Here is a 19700-nt window from a genome sequence, read left to right as displayed (position 1 = left end):
CTCATAATGTTTATATATTTTTTAAAGAAACCAAAATTCTCACTACAATGTACATCTGTGGTTGAATCATTTTCACTGACGGTAGTCCATTATGCAAATGAGCAATTTATTCTTCCATTCTACTAATAATAAATATTACTGTACTTTAAAAAGATTTTTCTATTACAAGCAACACAATGAATGTTCTGTAGATTACTTCCTGATATCCTGGTATGAAATTTTCTTGACTCTAAGAAGTAATATTTCTGAGGCAAGAGACATGCATATCTTTCTGACCTCAGTTTTACAGGATAATGTCAAGTGTTGGTAAATGGTTACTATACAGACCTATACCTTAATAAGACTTAATGTCTCATATCCTAACCAATGCTGGGGATTATATATATGTGTATATATATGTGTGTATATATATGCATATATTTATGTGTATATGTGTGTATGCATACACATAATACATATATGTATTTACACATACACACCTACACACACATATAGTGTGTGCACATGATGTGTGAACATGCATGCCACCATATGCATAAGGAAATTAGAGAACAATTTTGTGAAGTTGTTCAAGGACAACTTTGAGCTTCTAATGTTATTACCTCTATCTCCCAAGTGCTAAAATGACACATACCATCACAAACTATTCCTGGTTTCTATGGCCCTGGGGACTGACCCTAGTTTCATGCATGTTTGGGGGCACTCCACTTACTGAGGCAGGCCCACAGCCTTCTTGGCACTTACAGAAAGCAGTATTTCATAGGGGTAATTATCCCACCACAGGCTCCTGTCATCGTTTACCTGTGGATCTTCCAATTTCCCCCAAGTTGATTCTAAGTGTAAGCACTGTCAAATAAGTTCTCCGGGTATTTTGTGGACTCTCTATCTCATTAACACAGTTAACTAATATGTCATCTTAATTCAGATTTCCCACTCAGGTTTTTTTGTTTGTTTGTTTGTTTGTTTTTTGTGGAATGTTTCTGTTAACCTTTTGGTTTCACATAAAATTTAGAAGCAGTTTTTTTCAAATTAGAGAAAAAAACCCAGGATTTTGATTGACATTGCTTTGACTCTATAGATCAGTTGGGACAAACTGATAATGAGGTTTTTTTTTTTTTTCATGTTTTATACAAAGGTCTTGAACACCTTCTATTAGGTAATGTTTTGGGATGTTTTTATCAGAGCTTTTGGGTGTCATATTTCAACTGTTGCTAAGGTATAGAAATGCAAGTGATTTGTACTCTTAAGTTTAACAAACTATTACCTATGTCGCTCTGGACTTTTCAACACACAAAACAAGTCGTTTCTGCATAACATTTCTTTGCTGTTTTAATCCTGTTAAAAAGTTACATTTATATTGTGAAAATGTGTGTTTTCCTCCTTTATATTTATTTATTTGGTGGCACATGTGTGGGGGTCAGAGGACAACATGCAGGATCTGTCTCTCTCTTTCTACAATGTAGTTTCCAGGGGGTTGTCTCAGGTTGTCAGGCTCCGCCGCAGCAGGTGCCTTTACCTGATAAGCCATAGAACTGGTCTAAACTTTTGAAAGATTCTTTTGAGATTTTTGTGGCCTTACTCTCTCTCTTTCTTTCTCTCTCTATCTACTTTTATTTTTATAATTTTTCATATGTCCTGAAAATGAATGTGTTTTTCTCTGTTGAATATGTGCATCTATGTTAAATCAAGCTTATATAACATTTCTGGAAAAAATAGTGTTTGAGACCAAGGATTGCTACATAGCCCAGACTGGCACAGGACCACAGTAATGTGAACATATATAACCTTTATCTGGAAGCAGGACAATAAGCTGACCAAATTCCACAGAGTGAACTAATCACTGAAATTTGAACTTTGATCTGCTTCAGTCTGTTTACAACACAAAGCATTAAGTTTAGGAGTGTCAACTATTACTTATTCCACCTTTCCACAGATATTTCAATGCTTAAGCCCTTTCACCTAAATCACTTCATTTCTTTGTTTTTTTTTTTTTTTTTTTTTTGGTTTTTCGAGACAGGGTTTCTCTGTATAGCCCTGGCTGTCCTGGAACTCACTTTGTAGACCAGGCTGGCCTCGAACTCAGAAATCCACCTGCCTCTGCCTCCCAAGTGCTGGGATTAAAGGCATGCGCCACCACCACCCGGCACTTCATTTCTTTATCAAGACTAATGGGTACAGGCAAATATTACAAGAAAGGAACTTTGATCTCTGAATTTATGTTACAGTTAAATCCCCAGATAGAAAGGCCAGGCACAGTTTACTGAAACCATATGAAATGGTTTTATCCTGGATCTGTATCAAAGTAAAAAAAAAGAAACTCTCTATTGTAAAACAGCAGACTAAAACCAGATTCACTTGTCAGTGGGGAAAGGTATTCTTGAAGTCACCTCCTCCAGTTTAATTCCCTTGCTCCAAGAACTTAGGCCTTAAGTGGTGCTAAAAACAGTGAAGTGGAATGTCTGGAATCGAATTGGTATATTTTAGCTGGTATTATTAACCTAGCCTCAGGTGACTAAGGTCAATTTAAACAAAATGGCACCAGCCCCTCAGAAACTGATCTTTAGATTGTAGCACAGAAAGTCACAGAATGTATCTATTAGGTATTCAATAGTGTTCAGCCGCATCACTCTCGGTGAATTAGACACATAATTTTAGTCCTTAACAAGACTGCACTGCATAATGGATACTGCACCTCTGCTCCTGCCCTCTAATTCAGACTAGCCTGGGATTCGAGTACAAATTATGCAGGAAGCGTCCTTGCAGGGAAAGAAATACCGAACGGGCAAATGAGACACCCACCCGGGGCCAAAGGAAGCGAAGCACCAAGCACAGACATGTTCCCAGGAGGCAAAGGCTATGGTTGATACCTGTATTGAGTAACAGTCAGCACAGCCCGGGGATCTGACCCAAAGCCCGGCAAGTGCTGATTCAGGTAGGCCTCCAGGGACCTGAGGTCGAACTTGTGCTGGGGTAGCACTTCCACGGTGTCACTGGTGACATCCATCTCCATAACCGCCACTGCTGTCACCGAGGAATCCACAGACTGCGGAGGTTGCGCCAAGGCAGAAAGGAGACCAAAACTTGGGGGCGTGGCCGGGCGGGGCTTAGGAGAAGCCAATCACCGGGACTCTGGGTAGTGTTGCTGCTAAGCCTTGTGGGTGGCGGAGTCTGGGACTCGGAGTCTGGTGGAGAAATAAAAGAATTGCCTGTTGTGGGACCAGACTTAGAATTTACTCTCAGCGTCATAGCTGGAGGCCTCAGTCTTATAGAAAAACAAGGTCGCAAACGTGACTCTGGCGAATGAAGACAAACAGCTGTCACCCTAGGCTAAGGACGCGGCCAGCGGAAGACCTGTGCGGTCCGTGCAAGAAAAGAGTCCGCCAGAACCTTGAGCCTGCATTAAAAGACCCTGGTGTTTCTCATGGCCTCCTAGATAGGAAAGACGGAATGGCGGTCGACTTGATCTGGACACATATGACGCTGGCCCTGCTGAGACCTGGGTCTTGGTTCTAGAGAAGAAAGCCAACTGTTTTGAGGAGTGTTTTTATTTTTTATTATTATTTATTTTTTTAACGAGCGGAGCGATGGCGGCGGCGCACCGGAAGCGGCACGCCGGAAGCCCGGTGGGCGTGCCGGAGACGTGTCTTACTGGGAGCCTTGGAGCCGCTTCGCCGGTGTCCGGACCTGGTAGGCTGTGTCCGGTCCTCCTGTGCTTCGTGGGCCCAGCGAGGCAGGGTGGGGAGGCGGCGACGACGGCGACGGCGGCGGTCCGGCCTGGGATCGGAGGCCACCGGGAGCCCAGCTATGGCCGACTCGGTGGAGCGGCTGCGACAGCGGGTTGAGGAGCTGGAGCAGGAACTCGCCCGGGAGAGAACCCGGCGCTCTGGAGGGGACGGCCACTGCGGCCGGACCCGCATCCAGGAGATGAGCGACGAGGTGTTGGACTCCAATCCCTACAGGTGATCCATGGCGGGGCGGCCAGGGCCACGCTCCGCGCGAGGGATTCAGCCGGCCTCCTGCCGCTCCATTCCTGCTGTGGAGGTCCAGTTCCCAGATGGACAAGGCCATGTCTTATGCTAGTCAGAAGATATTCTTCACCAAGCGAGTTGGCTCACGATTCATCCTAGCATTCGGGAGGATGAGGTAGAGGGGGTTGCCGTGAGGTCCTGGTCAGCCTGGGCTACAGGAGTTCTAGGCCACCTTGAGCTGTGTGGTGAGACCCCCTTTTCCTGCAAGGAAGGAAAATAACATTTTATTTAAAAAACCCAAAACAATCCAAGCCATCCATCCATATGGTGCAGCTCTTCTGCCTGCTGTCTTGTACCCAGTTTCCTGTCACCATTATCTTTATTAGTCAACCTCGATCTGCATAGGCTGATGGATAGAAAGCGCTGTCAGAATATAATATGTAAAGTCGCTAAGGATAGAGCACCGTTTCCTAAATGCCTCTTAGTGTAACTTAGATGGAGCAGGGTGAGGGAGAGTTAGTTACTAGAGTGCTCACAAACATCCCTGAATATCGACTTTGCCAGGGCTCCTGACCCCTCCTCTTTGCTCTCCCTAAATGGACTTAGAAGATTGAGTGGCGTCACTTCTCAGCTTACTGAGTAGTCAGTAACTTAGAACGGTTTCTAACAGTTGCTGAACTTCTGGTTGAGATTGCTCCCTGTAAGTGGGGCCACAGGAATGCCTGTTTATGCCATAGTTTTGAAGACTGAAGCAGTTTATGTGCAGTTCTTAGAACAGCAGTTGTGCATGGCAAACCTCGTAGACGACTGCAGTCGGCAGCATGCTGTTAGACCTTCCGCTACATGTATGTTTCTTCTCACCACAGTTCTAGGGGATTGCTGATCATTTTCTCTCATCCTGGAGGTGAGAAAAGTGTAGGGAGCTATTTTAGATGGACTGCAGTATGCAATAGAATCTGTGGCATTAGGTACCTCCACAGTAAGTCTCTAAGGCTATAAGCAGTGAGGCTAAAACCTGGGTAGTTTTAAACGTAGGTAAAGTTCCAGAAAGAGGACTCTATGTGCTATGGGTCTAGAGACACTCTTGGGTGGTGAAGTTGGTAAGGCCTGCTTGTGAGTGTACGTAGACATTTCTGAGAACTGCTGGAGTTAGGGTGAGTGAGTGCAAACATGTAGGCGATGAGGCGTAAGGAAGATGCAGTTGCTGCTTGAAGAGTCAAGGTTGTGAGAGAAAGGGAACTGCTAAAATACCCACCCTGCAGTGAACAGTTAGGATCTAACCAAAAGGATTGGCTACTGAGACAGGAAGTGTTTGTGCATCTGTGATGGCCATTTAAGAGTTAAGACTTCAGAAGACTGAGAAGCAAGAAGTGAAAATACTATAATAGTGTGTGTGCAGCTCTAGATAGGTCACATAGGGTTAAAGTGGAGAGGCGGGGTCAACCAGAGGGCTGCTGACAGATGTCTAACAACCACAGGTCCATGTGTGCAGTAAAGATCAAACACACGAAAACTTTTACATGTTATATGGGTATATACCACAGTGTGCACGTACGCACATATAAACACATACATATACCCAATAATTGAGCAGTGCCTCTTAGAATCCTTGGCAGACAACAGATGTTCCCAAAAGCAGATATCCTTTCTTATGGGCAGAGGCCATGAGCTTATTTCATTGTCTTTATATACTAACAAAGCAAGGGACAACAGTGCCATTTCCCTTTCACCCTTACCATTTAAACCATTAGGTGTAGATCTTGACTACACATTAAGATAAAGAAGGTATTTTAGAAGAACAATACAGTTTCACAGGTAACACGAGCGTTCATGGTTTTAAACCTAGTGATTTACCCAGTAAAGGGTAGCTTTTAAGTTCAGCTAGTCGTCAGATTTGCTGTGTTTCCCAGGCTGGCCTTGAATTCCTAATCCTCCTGCCTCAGCCTTTCAAGTGCTAGGAGTACAGATGCATGCCACCATGTCCAGCTAGATTCCTCCTCTTTTGAAGTAGTAATGATTGAATTTTGGTGGTTGTTTCCTTTGATGGAGTCTGTCTATACATATCACTGTTAGCTGAAAGATTGCAAGCTTAGGCTGGAGAGGGCTGGCTGCTCTTCACAGGACCCAGGTTTGATCCCCAGCACTGACGTGGCAGTTCACCATGCATAACTCTAGTCCCAGGTGATCTGCCACCCGCCTCTGGTCTCTGCAGCCACTGCATATGTATACCTGCAGTACTGCATGTGTATACCTGCAACTCACCCATCCGCATGAAAATAAAGATGAATAACAAGAATGCAAAAGCTCTAAATTTGTTTTGTTTTCTTTTAAGCCGTCTGATGGCATTGAAACGGATGGGAATTGTCAGTGACTATAAGGTATGATGAACTTGATTTCAGGAAATGAGACTAATTTCTCGTGACAAATCAAACAGAGTATTAACAGGTACCGTTTTGTGTTTCACAGAAAATCCGTACCTATGCTGTAGCAATAGTAGGTGTTGGTGGAGTTGGTAGTGTGACTGCTGAAATGCTGACAAGATGTGGCATTGGTAAGGTAAAAAGATTTCTCTTTGCCTGTCCAGTAGGAAACTGTTCACTCCGGGAGCAAATCAGGTACAGAGCAGCACTCTATTGCTTAATCAGTGGTTAATTTCTGTTATATTTGGGTAGCTTGCTCTTCTCTAGAGGCCGAGTCATAACTTTCTCCAGACAAAGGCTCATATTATTACTAATTCAACAAAGGGTACTTAATTGTGTCCAGAAACGTTGGTTTAGGGCAGTGTAATGTGTAAGTAATTTGGAATTATTTTAGATATAGAACCTGTTAGAAATGGTTCTGGGGTCACTCCCAAAATACCATGTTATCTGTAGCATTTTAGCAAGGCAGAAAGTTTACTTTTGCAAGAGGGTGCGTAGCCACGCCAAGTCAAGCAGGCAAGCTCACACAGTGGGGATTCTGTTGGGTTTTTACTCCTGATGTAAGGGCTCCTGTGCCCCACTGTGAGTGGTCAGAGTTCAGCCTCACACTCTGCACAGTTAGCTAACTCAAAATGGCACAGCTGATGGGCGAAGTACAACTTTTGGGAACAGGATAGAGCCTGGAGCATATATTTTGATTTCAGGAAGTGCTGCCCCTGGAGGAATTTAAGTTTCTGTCACGTCTTTACAGATTTTATTATTATTATTATTATTTTATTTATACATACATCTCTCACACATCTCAACTCAGCCTTCTCTTCCTCCATTCCCTCAGTCTCTCCCCCCAACAGTTTTTTAAAAACGAAGTTTTGTCCTACTTTGATATAAAAGACAGTATGTTTAAGTGGATAAAGTATGAAAATGGAATACTCAGATCTTGAAAAATCTTATCAAGCACTCAGTCAGACACACAGAGTGGAAGGCATTGAGTTTGAATTGGGAAATGGTTCAGAGTTTTTATTTAGCCCCCTTTGTTTTCATTTAAAAACAAAGTTGAATTGTAGAAAAGAAGTAACCTTCTGTCAGAATTTAATCTGTCAGTCTCAAATTTATAAAGCCAAGGACTATTGATTTTACTTGGTGGTTGAATAGATAAGTAAGTTTTCTACAATTTTCTGCCCTCTTGTTATTTTCTTATAATATATTTAAATGAATAATTCTATTTCATATTATACATTACATAATTATACACTTAATATATTTCATATATATATAATATATACTATATATAAAATATAGATAAGTTTTCCACAATTATCTGCCCTTTTGTTTTCTTTTAATATATTTAAATGAATAATTATATTTCATATCATATATTATAATTATACACTTAATATATTTCATATAATATATATGTAACATATATATAACAGATTCTCCAATATTCATTTGTCAATAAGTTAATTTTAAAAGATAGTGTTTGTAAAATTGGCTCTCATTTATTGATATAAAAATGATGCCAACAAAATACTACAATGTTTATTATAATTTTAATATCTTTGAAGTGGTTTACAGAAGCGGGCCAAAATGTTGCTTGTAAATGACTTGAGTGCCCAGTTGATTAATGGGATATTGGAGATGCTTGAGATCGGTAGTCAAAGATGAGTGCGTGGCTGCAGTAAAGCAGACTGCGAGACCTCGTTATATGGTTTAATCCTGTAGGTGTCAGGTGAACCTGTAAATTGTCATACTTGGTTTCCAGGTCATCTAACAGTGCAGAGCCTAAACCCTGAGAATGACTGGAACCTTGCCTGGGTGTTTGCTAGGAAGGAAGTCTTCATGGTGCAGCTCATACAACTTAGTCAGAATCTGTCTTTTCATAGACTGCATATTACTGTTGGGGACGTGCTTCCTGCCCCACCCGCAGTTCACATGTGCTTCAGGTGCTGCTAGATGAGGCAGCAGCAGGTTCCCAAGGCTGCTGTAATTAGAATCCTGAGAAGACTTTGTTGGCTCTCATGCCCATTGCACTCTTCATGGGTAAATAGGAATTCTGGCAGCGAGCTGCAGACACCTGCATTTTCAGTGACTCTTCCATGATCTCACTGGATACCCAGGTTTGTAAACTCAGACTAAATGGATGAGTTTCAGGAATTCTTTCTTCTGTCATTAAAACAAGAAGCTGACTGAAGAAGGTTAGTGGGAAATAGTGCTTTGGAGACCCAGAGCCCATTTCGATCTCTGCAAGTGTCTGCATCAGCTGCAATGCTTTCCAGATGTGCTGCAGGCTAGAGAATTGATAGCAGTTCTCTGTGACCTAAGCCAAGTAGCAGCAGAGTAACAGCCTCCACTTCTTAGCACCAAGCCGACTAGAAGCCACACACTCACTTAAAACTCTCTCTCACCAAGCAGATATTACTGGATGAGCCAAGGGTTAGGGACTTGGGGTTATAAAGGGCCTAAGTGGTCCTTTGCTAGCAGCCTATTGAAGGTTCTCTGCGTGTTGTCATAGGTTTTGTTTTCCCCCTGAGATAAAGCTTTGTGGTAGAACAGTTGCCTAGCATGTTCAAACCCCAGCACTGTACAAAAAGAAAAAAGAAAAGGATAAAATCTCATCTTTATAGATTCTAACCTGTTCTTTCTGATAAGAAATGAGAAATTCTGCTCATTTCAAGTGGCATGAATGCATGGCAAACATTGAAGTAGGCCTAAGGAAACAGGAACTAACTGGTTGATAACTCTTTGGAGTAATGACTTTTCGCCTTGGCTTGGGTATGGGGTGTGTCACACAAAGGAAGTCAAGGTAAAGAGGAAGCAGTAGGATCTTGGCACAGTTCTAAACTGTGCTGTGAGAATGACACGGAACAGCCATCCCCTCATTGAGCCGGTCTGGGGAAGCCGCACAGCCCTGGGTTAGGGAGGGCAACTGCGCTGGTTCCTGCATTAGCTGTGTGCTGTTCAGTACAGGTCCCGAGCTGTCTTGTCAGGAAGCTGAGGGTAAAAGGAGCTATGCATTTATCTCACAGGGCACTTAGTAAATCACTGAGACCCCAAGTGCCTTAGAAGTAGCCAGTGTTCTCACGTCACTAACAGAAAGCCTATCAAATAGAAGATCCCCTAGCTTAAAGTCATTTTTCATTGAAACACCACTGTTTTCATTTCAGCTGCTGCTCTTTGACTATGACAAGGTGGAGCTGGCCAACATGAATCGGCTTTTCTTCCAGCCGTATCAAGCAGGACTGAGTAAGGTCCACGCAGCAGAGCACACCCTGAGGTGACTGGAGTGGTGGTGGTGCTGGTGGTGGGATGCGTGCAGTGGGCTCTTGTTTTGTGACCTGCCGTGAGCGGAGCTGAATGTGAACTGACTTGGGTTCTCTCCCTGAAATGCATATCTCACTTACACAAAGAAATCTCTTACTTCTTAGACCGGGGTTGGCGGACTGTGTAGGGTTAGAGTGTGCACAGTTTCTTCCTTGCTGCCACTGTTTAACTGTGGAGCCACAGTGTGAGACTAGCCATGGCCAATGCCAGATGATTGGGCATGCCTTTGTTCCAGTACAACTTAAGTTCTAGACTCTGAAATCTGAATTCTATTTTTTATGTAGCAAAATGCCCTGAAGGAGTTCTCCCTACTGAAGGAGTTCTCCCTAACTAGTAAAGAATAGTTCTAATGTCCTGTGGTGGAACATGTTGCAAATTCCAACTTACAGGAAGTTGAGGCACTCGTGAGGAATGGCCTGAATTTGAGGTCAGCCTGGACTGTGTAAGCACGGCACCGACAGGGATTCATGGCAAAACCCCAAACCCGGCAGTACATGGGTCAGATTTGGCTCATGAGCCATGATGTGCCAGCCGCGAACTGTGGGACCTCAAACATTCTAAACTAAACTGAATGAGACATAAAGGGACTGCCAGGCTGAACTGGACATTCCAGCAGCAGTAAAGGCTTTATTCCCAGCACATAGATTGTTCAGGTTAGGATGGATGCATCCTTGTAGTCTCTATGACAGTCTATATTAGTGGCCTTGCAGAAGGACACAGACATCAAAAGTGTGTTGGGCTGCACGCATGGCTACTCTGCAGCAGTTGCAGCCTGTGTGTCTTCATCCTCAAGTGCAACACAAGCCGTAGAAGGGGACTTTGTCATCCTCACCCCCACTGAAGTCCTGCTCGCCCACGCAGCCCTCTCTTCTGCCTTTTGTCCTGTTCCTCCTCGGAGTGTTTGTAACGGTTGCTTTCCCTCTCAGGAACATTAACCCTGATGTTCTGTTTGAAGTTCACAACTACAATATCACCACAGTGGAACACTTTGAACATTTCATGAATAGAATAAGGTAAAATGTATGAATATTTTATGTAATGTCTTGTTGAACAGCTCAGTTGAACAAGTGCTAGAAAATCTACTGACAGTTTTTCAACTTTTAGGAAAGGTAATTTTAATGTACTGTTTATTAGAATAATTCTCTATTCAGAAAGTGACTTAACTGCGGTATATGTAACATTAAACATGATGTTATAATGGGAAATTGACTTCACAAATAGCATGACAATGTGCTTTGTGTCCCTCTGGGTGTGGTGGTGAGTGCCTCTGATACCAACATTTGGGAGGATGAGGCAGTAGGGTTACAAGTTTGTAAGTTTCTTGCTTCAAGAAATAGGTCAGGGATTTAATATGGGTTTGCATTTGGTTGTTTTTTGAGACAGGATCTCATATGTCAGAGGGTTGGCATGGAGCCAGTGACATCCTCCTGCTTCAGCCTCCCAGGTGCTAGGACCACAGGTGTCAGCCGCCAGGCTGTAGGGAAGAACAGACAAATGTATTTTGTATCTTCCTTTTCTTTAAATACAATTTCTTTTCTTTCTCTAGTAATGGTGGATTAGAAGAAGGACAACCTGTTGACCTAGTTCTTAGCTGTGTGGACAACTTTGAAGCTCGAATGGCAATAAATACAGTGAGTGGTGTGTGAGGCCCTGCAGCCTGGGCTTAACCCAGGTGTTCTCTCTGAATAGAGTTTTAAGCCTAAATCCTATCTTCATAGTTACCCTGCTTTAACCTGTGTGGTAAGAGCTTGTAACCTCACTGGGCTGGGACCCAGTGTCCTGCTTGCTTATGATAAAGCAACAGGTGTTTCTGCTGTGTGTTTTTAAAGTCAGTGAATATTTTATGATACTTATTCTAGTCACCATTGGGTTTTCGTTGCGTTCATATACTGTGTGTCTGTGTGTCTGTGTGCATGTATGCCACCATATCCCTGTCACCGTGGGGGCAACTTGCAGGAGTTGGTTCTCTCCTGGGGGTTAAACTCAGGTCATCAGGCTTGGTGGCAAGCGCCTTTGCCTGCTGAGCCATCTTGCTGGCTCACCATTGGTTTTAGCTTTTTTGTCTTACTAGTCTTAAATACATAAATTTAAAACATTTCCCAAAGATAAAATAATTTTCCTTTGAATCTCCTTTAAATAATACTTAGGGTTTTTACATTGCAGAGGTTTTGGAAAAATAAGTTTTTACATTGATCTGAAGAAATGTAGGAAGCAGGTCCAGTGTAAGGAGTAGGCACTTGCTGTTTCAACTGTTGTAGCTCTCTTTGACCCAGAAACCCTCAGGATCTGTTTAGATAGCACCTGAAATTCCACAAAGGAGGTTGGCAGTAATTTGTGCTGTTCTGTGGTTTTGCCTTTTCCTGTTCAGGCTTGTAATGAACTTGGTCAGACATGGATGGAATCTGGGGTCAGTGAAAATGCAGTTTCCGGGCACATCCAGCTGATGATCCCTGGAGAGTCGGCTTGCTTCGCGGTAGGCATTGTCCTGGCTCACGGTCATTGTTAGCTCTCAGTGATCTCTTGTATCAGTGTCTGCCATTCCAAGGAGCCAAGGGGTGCACTGGGACACCCTCGGGAGCATTTCGTTTCTCTCCATCTTGTTTGAAATTGCTGTATTCTCTTTCATGTAGTGTGCGCCACCACTTGTAGTTGCTTCAAATATTGATGAAAAAACCCTGAAACGAGAAGGCGTCTGCGCAGCCAGTCTCCCCACCACCATGGGGGTGGTGGCCGGGCTCTTGGTACAAAATGTACTAAAGTAAGTGAGGGCTGGTTTTTCTGAAATGTTCTGTACACCTTTGATAAGAATGTTTCCATAAAGTACTCCAAGAATTGGTATTGCCAACTAAGTAGTTCTCTTAAACTTAAATTTGCTTTTAAGTATATCGTACATGTGTGGACTTTCATTAGCATTGTGTGTGTGTTTGTGTGTACACATGCTTGTTTAAATGTCAGTTATTCCTGAATTGGAATAGCTCTTGTTAAATAACCCAGTCCTGCATCATTGGGCCAGAGGCTCTATTATGAGAATGCATCATTAGATATTTTCAGCATCCTGCAAACACAGTGCACTTCAGAGACACTAGACCACATAACCCCATGGCATGGTCATATAGCACATGTGCTCCTTTGCTGATTGAAATGGGTGACATATGTCTGAGATGCACTAAGCAACTGAGTTCAAGCTGTCCGGACAGACAGTGGGTGGAGACCAGGGCATAGATACACTTGCTCTACTGTCTTGATGCTCTTACTAAGCGTTATTCAAATGTGAGCCAACCAGAGAGACACTTCTATTATCCAAGACCAGAGTCCTCTATGAATTTATTAACTGCAGCTAAAAATGAGAAAAATGGGTTTTGTATAGCCATTGTTTGTGTTAGTTAATGAACCAGTTCACTCTTTAAAAGCAGGCTTTTCAGAATTCCCTAATTCTGGCTAATTTTTTTGCCCCACTTCAGGCTTAGAAGCCGAGTTATGTCTCCTAAGTCTCAGAATAATCACAAACTGCAATGTGGTAAATAAACATCCTGACATCAGAAGTGTGGCTCCAGCAGAGGTCATAAGAAACATGTATGAGAACTCTGAAGGCAGCAGTCTAGGACTGTGTAGTATAAGAACAGGTGCTGTCTATGCATCAGTAGGCACTAGAACACTTTATGATATTGTACAAAAAGGTCAAACAGTCCGGGCTACAAACACATTGCCCTCAGGGTTCCTCTATTAACATACAGCTTCGAATGTCTGTTATTGTTATTACCTGTGCTGCAGACACCATCCTACACATACCGTTGAATGCTCAATTTATCTGCAGTGTGGTGGGTTTCTGCAGTTTATTTAACGATTATCACCTGGTTATGTTGGAAGGAGATTATACTGTTCATCCAAGTACTTGGCTCACACAAGCTGTAAGAAACATTAATATCTTCAGACTCTTAGAGCTTTGCCAATCAGAAGAATGGCTACTTCAGTTTCCACTTGTTTAGAAAAACAGGCTGGGCACTTACATTTTTTCTATGAATGATTATTGTACTATCTACCATCTGCTTTTTTTTTTTTACTCCTTGTTAAATAGTTAAAGATCTACTTGTTTATTTAATGTGCGTTAGTGTTTTGCCTGTATGTATGTTGGTTTGAGAGTGTTGGATCCCCTGGAACTGGAGTTAAAGAGTTGTGAGCTGCCATGTGGATGCTGGGAATTGAACCTGGGTCCTCTGGAAGAGCAGTCAGTGCTCTTAACTGCTGAGCCATCCCTCCAGCCCCCTTGTTATATATTTCAAATATGTATTTTCAAATTTTTTTCTTGAAGTTATTTTAATCTTTGTGTGTACATATTATGTGTATGTGGTGTGTGTATGCGCTCTTATGTGTACACGCTATGTGTGTGTGTGTGTGTGTGTGTGTGTGTATGTATGTATGTACTCTTACCTGAGTGTGTATCCAGGCATATGCCTGTGCTACATGTGAGGAAGTCAGTAGACAGCCTCAGTTGTCAGTCTTCACCCTCCACCTTGTTTGGTAATACTGCCTTTTATCGTCTGCCTTTGCAGAATAGCCTTTGGCTATCCTGGGTCTGCCCTGGGTCTGTCCTAGGACTACCTACCTGCCCATTTGCCTGCAGACCATGTGATGAAGGCATTTTCAGTGATCCAGCTTGGATTAAGTTTCAAAAGAATAACCAAGACAGACGCTTTTAAAGAGAATGACATTTGACAGGGACAGGGTCACCATGGACTCTAGCATGCTGGAAATGTTTGATTTTACCTGAATCTGTTTACATCAGTGACTTAGTATAGTTCTAGTTTACTATATTTAAAATTATATAGTTATAGTGGTTATATTGGTTTTTTTAAATTAAATCTAGTATTACATGTCATATTTTTGTCTGGTGGGTTATGCATGTGTGCACATATGTCTAAGGTATGCTTTTCTGTGCACCCATATGTGGAGGCCAGAGGGCATTGTTGTGTGTAACTTTCTCTGTTTCTGTCAAAGGATAGTTTGATGCATGTATGAAGTACATTTTGACTACTGTAACCTCTTCTCCACTTCCTGTACTCTCCTTCCCATCCCTATTACTTCTGACAAATCTTCCCACATTTATGACTTTGTGATTGTTTCAAGACCCACTAAATTTAGTCAGGAGCATCTGTATGGGCATGGGTTTGGAATGTCCATTGGTGCCTGGTGGGCACTCATGGATACACACTGACCACAGTGATTGTCCTCCCCTCAGACCCCACTGGTAGACAGTACTTGAGTAGGAAAGGGTAGGAACCCATAAGTCCCTCCCTAATCCGTGATTGACACCTGATAGGCCCATTGCAAACAGCCACAGCTGCTGTGGGGTGGTCAGTGCAGTGGTGGTTCCATGCCTAGTAGACAGTTGGTGAAGCCCTTCTGTCTGTCTGTGGCTCGTGAGTTCTCTCCACCTCCTCTCCTGTAGCATGGAGAGGTACAAATGTCCTGTGTAGGCCCTCACTGCTCCTCAGCACCTACAGCACGCATGTGTCTGTATGCAGTGCTGATCACTACAGAGAGAAGATTCTCACTAAGGCTGGGGTAGCAGCTGTCTGTGGGTATAAGCTTTGATATTCAGAATACAGTCTGGCACCATGATAGGTTACCAAAACGGCAGTAGTGAGTTGCCCTTGGGACCTAAAACTTTAGCCATGGGTTTCGATTTCCTTTACAGTACCAGGTTTGAATTCCCTTTGTGGAGCAGGCCTCACATCCAGTCAGAGGTGGTTGGTTCTGACCTCACACCTCTGCCAACATTAGCGCCATTGCTCTACCTGTGGGCACATCTTGCCTGGCAGGCTGATATTATTGGTTATAGCATTTACAACTGGATAAGCCCATTGATGCCTTTTCTTCCCCAGCAGCCTGTAGAGCACGTCCTGGCACTATAAATGCTAGCCAATGGGGAGAGGCTTCCAGCTCACTTCCAGCTGGATTTCTCTGTGTCTTGCATCTAAGGTGTTTTCCACATTACTTTTTGAGACAAGGTCTCTTAGTGATGTAGGCACTCAACGTTTTGGCTATACTGGCGGTCTCCATTCCCTTCTCTCAGATCTAGGATCACAGGCTCAGGATGCTGTGCCTGTCGTTTTATGTGGGTGCTGGGGATCCAAACTCAGGTTCTCGTGCTGGTACAGCAAGAGCTTGATCCACTGAGCCACCTCCCAGCCCCACCCAGTGCTCATGCCTTAAAACACCTCCAAGATCAGTGCGCGCCTTCAAGGGTCAGCAGGCTGTACTTGCTGTGGTTCATCTTTATCAGAGGTTGCTCATCGTACAGTGATGGAAGGGGGTGAGCCTTCCTTCCCTTCACTTATTTAACAAATATTCAAGTAGCTACTGTGGCCAAGGTCCCTAAGGTGGAGCAAGTCACTGTTTTCTAGGCTTGTTATAAAGTTCATTACCTCGACCAGAATTTACTTACTTCTAGTACTTTATTTCTTTACTTAGCCTACTTTGATTTTCTCTTTTCTTTTGTGTTTTGAGATGGAGTCTCACTGTAGATTCCTGGCTGGCCTAGAACTCACAGACATCCACCTGCCTCTGCCTCCCAAATGCTGGGACTAAAGGTGTGCACCATCATGCCTGGCTAATTTGGCTCTTTCTTTTTCAGGTTTCTGTTAAAATTTGGCACTGTCAGTTTTTACCTTGGATACAATGCAATGCAGGATTTTTTCCCTACCATGTTCATGAAGCCAAACCCTCAGTGTGATGACAAAAACTGTAGAAAGCAACAAGAAGAATACAAGGTACACAGTCAGAAAATCTGAGGGCCCCATCACCTGGGACAGTGACTTTCAAGAGAGACAGATTGGGAATATAATATAAATGGCTTCTGGATTTTTATAGTTTTAGTTAATTTAGCATACTGGAAAAACAAAAATTCTTTCTTGCTTTTGGGAAGATGAAATGCCTGTGTGAATTCCTGAGTGCTGCAGAGAACTGAGGAGTAACCCGCGTTGTTCTGTTTGCTTTACACAGAAGAGGGCAGCAGCGCTGCCCACGCAGGAGGCCGAGCCCCAGGAGGAGGCAGAGGTGGTTCATGAGGACAACGAGTGGGGTAAGGAGCCTTGCGCACTCACACTGTGGGAGGAAATAGGAGGCCACACACATTTTAAAATAGTTATCACAGGGTTTTCTGGGAAGGAATGTATGATTATACAAAAGTATAAGGAATTCTTGTGGTTTTCTTGAGAATGAACTCAGAGTCATATTTAATCCTACAGGCATCGAACTGGTGTCTGAGGTGTCAGAAGAGGAACTGAAGAGCTCTTCAGGTCCTGTCCCCACCTTACCTGAAGGCATTACAGTGGCATACACAGTCCCAAAGAAGGTACCTGTGAAAGCTGATTAGCCCGTGTGTAAATGCCAGAGAAGAGAAAATATGTATTTCTCCTTTCAGTTTTATCTTATGTTGGAAGGCTAGTGGGGCATTTCCTAGTTTAGAATTCATATGTAGGCAGTGAGGTATTAAGAACCAGATATTCAGTGTCAGCAAATTTGAAACTGAGAAAGTGGAGACTTTTAAAAATCCTCTGATGTATCCAAACAATAGTAGGTTAAATTATGACTTTTTCATATTGATAGTTTTAGCCACAAACCCACTTAAATTTACTTCAGGAAAGGGTGATGGTGTGCGTGCGCCTGTGGTCCTAGCACCCAGGAGGCTGAGCCAGCAGATTTGCAAATTTGAGATGAACCTGGATATGTAATATCCTGGAAATGGAGGTCATGGGTGAGGGGTGAGGGGTGGAGGGGGAGGGAGAGAGAGAGGGAGAGAACACGCGTGTACATGAGTAAACCTACAAAGATGGAGACTTGTCAAGTGAAGACTTTCAGAGCAAGGGCTTGGACCACCTGACAAGAAGAAATACAGATAGGCAAACGTATTGAAAAGTCGTTAAACATCATTAGTCATCAGGGGCATCAGATGAAAGCCAGTGAGGTACATCTCACTCCAAGTGAAAAAGGTAAGTGCTGGCAAGAATGTGAAGATAGGGAGCCTAGACTGTGGTAATGCATTGCTATCAGGAATGCCAATTCCTACATCCATTGTGGAAAACTAAATGGAGGCTCCTCAAAAAATTACTGTATATGTGATCCAGTACTCTCACTGGGTGTAAGGTATATATCTAAAGTATATAGAGCCAAAATGTCCTTTGACTGATAAAAGATACATGTGCACACATGCGCATGTGGACACACACACAGTGGAATACTACTGAGCATAAGAGGATGACAACCTGTCATCTGTGACAGGATAGATGGAACTGGAAGTAATTAAGTAAAATAAGACTGGCACAGATGGACGAACACCACGTGATCTCCCTCGTGTGGACTCTGAAGGTTTGATGTTACACACGTTGAGAGTGGACTAGTGCTCCCAGGGATGAGGGGCAGGCGGAGGCAAAGGTTGGCCAGCAGCTTGGAGGCTACAGCTAGCTAGGAACACTAGGCTCTGGTCTGTCACAGAAGGGTGGCTGTAGGTAGTCATTGTTTTATGTTCAGAAAGCTAGAAGAAATGATTTTCGACTGTTCTAATTACCGAGAAGTGTCTTGAGGAGATAAGCTTATCCTGACATGAACATTACATAGCATACCTTACCTTCATGGTCCACTATAAACGAGTGTAATTTTATATTAAAAAATCCACTCAGTAGGAGTGCCAAGAATATTGAAGTTGCTGCCTCCTGAACAACATTTTGGTGGGTAATATAAAGAACTTTATGTCTCCTACATACTTCCAAATATATTATCAGAGAAATCTACTTTCTCAGCAAGCTGCGCATGGGTAAAGCTGGCTGCTGAGGACAGGCAGTTTGGGATGGTTCCGTTTCATGGCACTTCCCCCTTTTGTTGACAGACAGAGGATTCTGCTTCTGAAGTAACAGTGGAAGATTCCGGTGAAAGCTTGGAAGATCTTATGGCCAGGATGAAGAATATGTAGACAGTGGCTGGCTTCTGTCTTATTTTCTCTGCTTATGCTAGTCCCTTGGAATTAAACAATCGGAACTAATAAAACTTAGCGCCGCCTTAGTTGGCATGTGTATCTTCACTGAGTTGTTATGCTGTATGGAACTCTAGTGGTTTCCTCCTGCTTCCTTATACAACCTAGTCAGTACCACAGCGACAGAAAGGAAAGGAGGCCCTGGACGATAAGTAGCACAAATGGAGGCTGGACTGTGTGGCCTGGAGGCTGTGGCTGACAGTGTCTGAGTGAATGGCTTCCTACTGGACAGTCGCTCACTACTACTCTGACCAGGAGTGACTGTAACAGCCGATAGAATAAAACATCCCTCGGATAATTCTGGAGGAAATCGAAGCAGAAGGTCTTCATGGGTAGTGTATAAACCCATGGATTGAATATTTAAGATGAACCATAGATAAAAGCAAGCTATGTTCATGGCAGACAGAATTACGTTCAGGAAACATTGGTTATCCTCAGATTTTCATCGATCAAGGAAAAGGCATCACTCTCTGTAGCAGAAGTGTCTTCACCATGTTACTGAAGAGCAGGCACCGTCCATACTTTGTGCTTCATAGAGTGTTCCTCAATACTTGATTCCATAAATACTGACATGCTAGCAAGGCTTGTCCGAGTGGCGAGCAGAACAACTCAAACTGCCTCTGCAGAGGTGCGCAGGTGTTTATTCCCTGCAAGGGCTCCATTTCCCAAGTGTGACCACTTCAATTGTAAACCGAGGCCTGATGTAAACTCTTGGTGGTTTAACCTTGAAGATATGAAATGTATCATTATGAATGTCTAAATTCTATGTATTGAGAAATGTTAGTAGCAAAAGTTAAAAGTGCCATTCCCACTTGTAAAATAAAGTTGTAAAGATTCAATGCACTTGCTTTGAGATTCTAGTATTACAGGTGATTTTTTTTTTTTCAAAGTGGGCAGTGTTTTATTTTCCTTTACAACTTAGTGACCACTTCCTGATGACTGCACATGGGGTAAGGCTGCTTG

The 19700-nt window shown here is 43.1% G+C and overlaps 2 protein-coding genes across 2 annotated transcripts in view; one reads left to right on the top strand and one right to left on the bottom strand.

The window, feature by feature from the left end:
- Acad11 (acyl-CoA dehydrogenase family member 11) overlaps positions 1–3086 on the bottom strand; it is a 58490-nt gene extending 55404 nt beyond the window's left edge. Inside the window, exon 1 of the mRNA XM_021171802.2 lies at positions 2868–3086. Coding sequence (XP_021027461.1) covers positions 2868–3010 — 143 coding nt within the window. The 5' untranslated portion in view covers positions 3011–3086. The remainder of the gene's footprint in view (positions 1–2867) is intronic.
- A 523-nt stretch (positions 3087–3609) lies between these two features.
- Uba5 (ubiquitin like modifier activating enzyme 5) lies at positions 3610–19590 on the top strand. The gene is made up of 12 exons (XM_021171803.2): positions 3610–3959; positions 6301–6346; positions 6435–6524; positions 9553–9662; positions 10636–10722; positions 11256–11340; positions 12078–12182; positions 12340–12467; positions 16344–16479; positions 16712–16790; positions 16957–17063; positions 18594–19590. Exons 1-12 carry the CDS (start codon positions 3805–3807, stop codon positions 18675–18677), a joined length of 1212 nt encoding a protein of 403 aa, XP_021027462.1. The 5' UTR covers positions 3610–3804; the 3' UTR covers positions 18678–19590.
- The last annotated feature ends 110 nt before the right edge of the window (positions 19591–19700 follow it).

This window comes from Mus caroli, chromosome 9 (genome assembly GCF_900094665.2).
Source record: "Mus caroli chromosome 9, CAROLI_EIJ_v1.1, whole genome shotgun sequence".
Lineage (NCBI taxonomy): Eukaryota > Metazoa > Chordata > Mammalia > Rodentia > Muridae > Mus > Mus caroli.
This window is presented reverse-complemented; position numbering and strand designations above follow the sequence as displayed.

Coding starts and splice junctions, on each gene's coding strand:
- Uba5 (XM_021171803.2), top strand. CDS start 3,805: ATGGCCGACTCGGTGGAGCGGCTGCGACAGCGGGTTGAGGAGCTGGAG. Junction 10,723..11,255: donor CATTTCATGAATAGAATAAG/GTAAAATGTATG, acceptor TTCTTTCTCTAG/TAATGGTGGATTAGAAGAAG. Junction 12,183..12,339: donor GAGAGTCGGCTTGCTTCGCG/GTAGGCATTGTC, acceptor TCTTTCATGTAG/TGTGCGCCACCACTTGTAGT.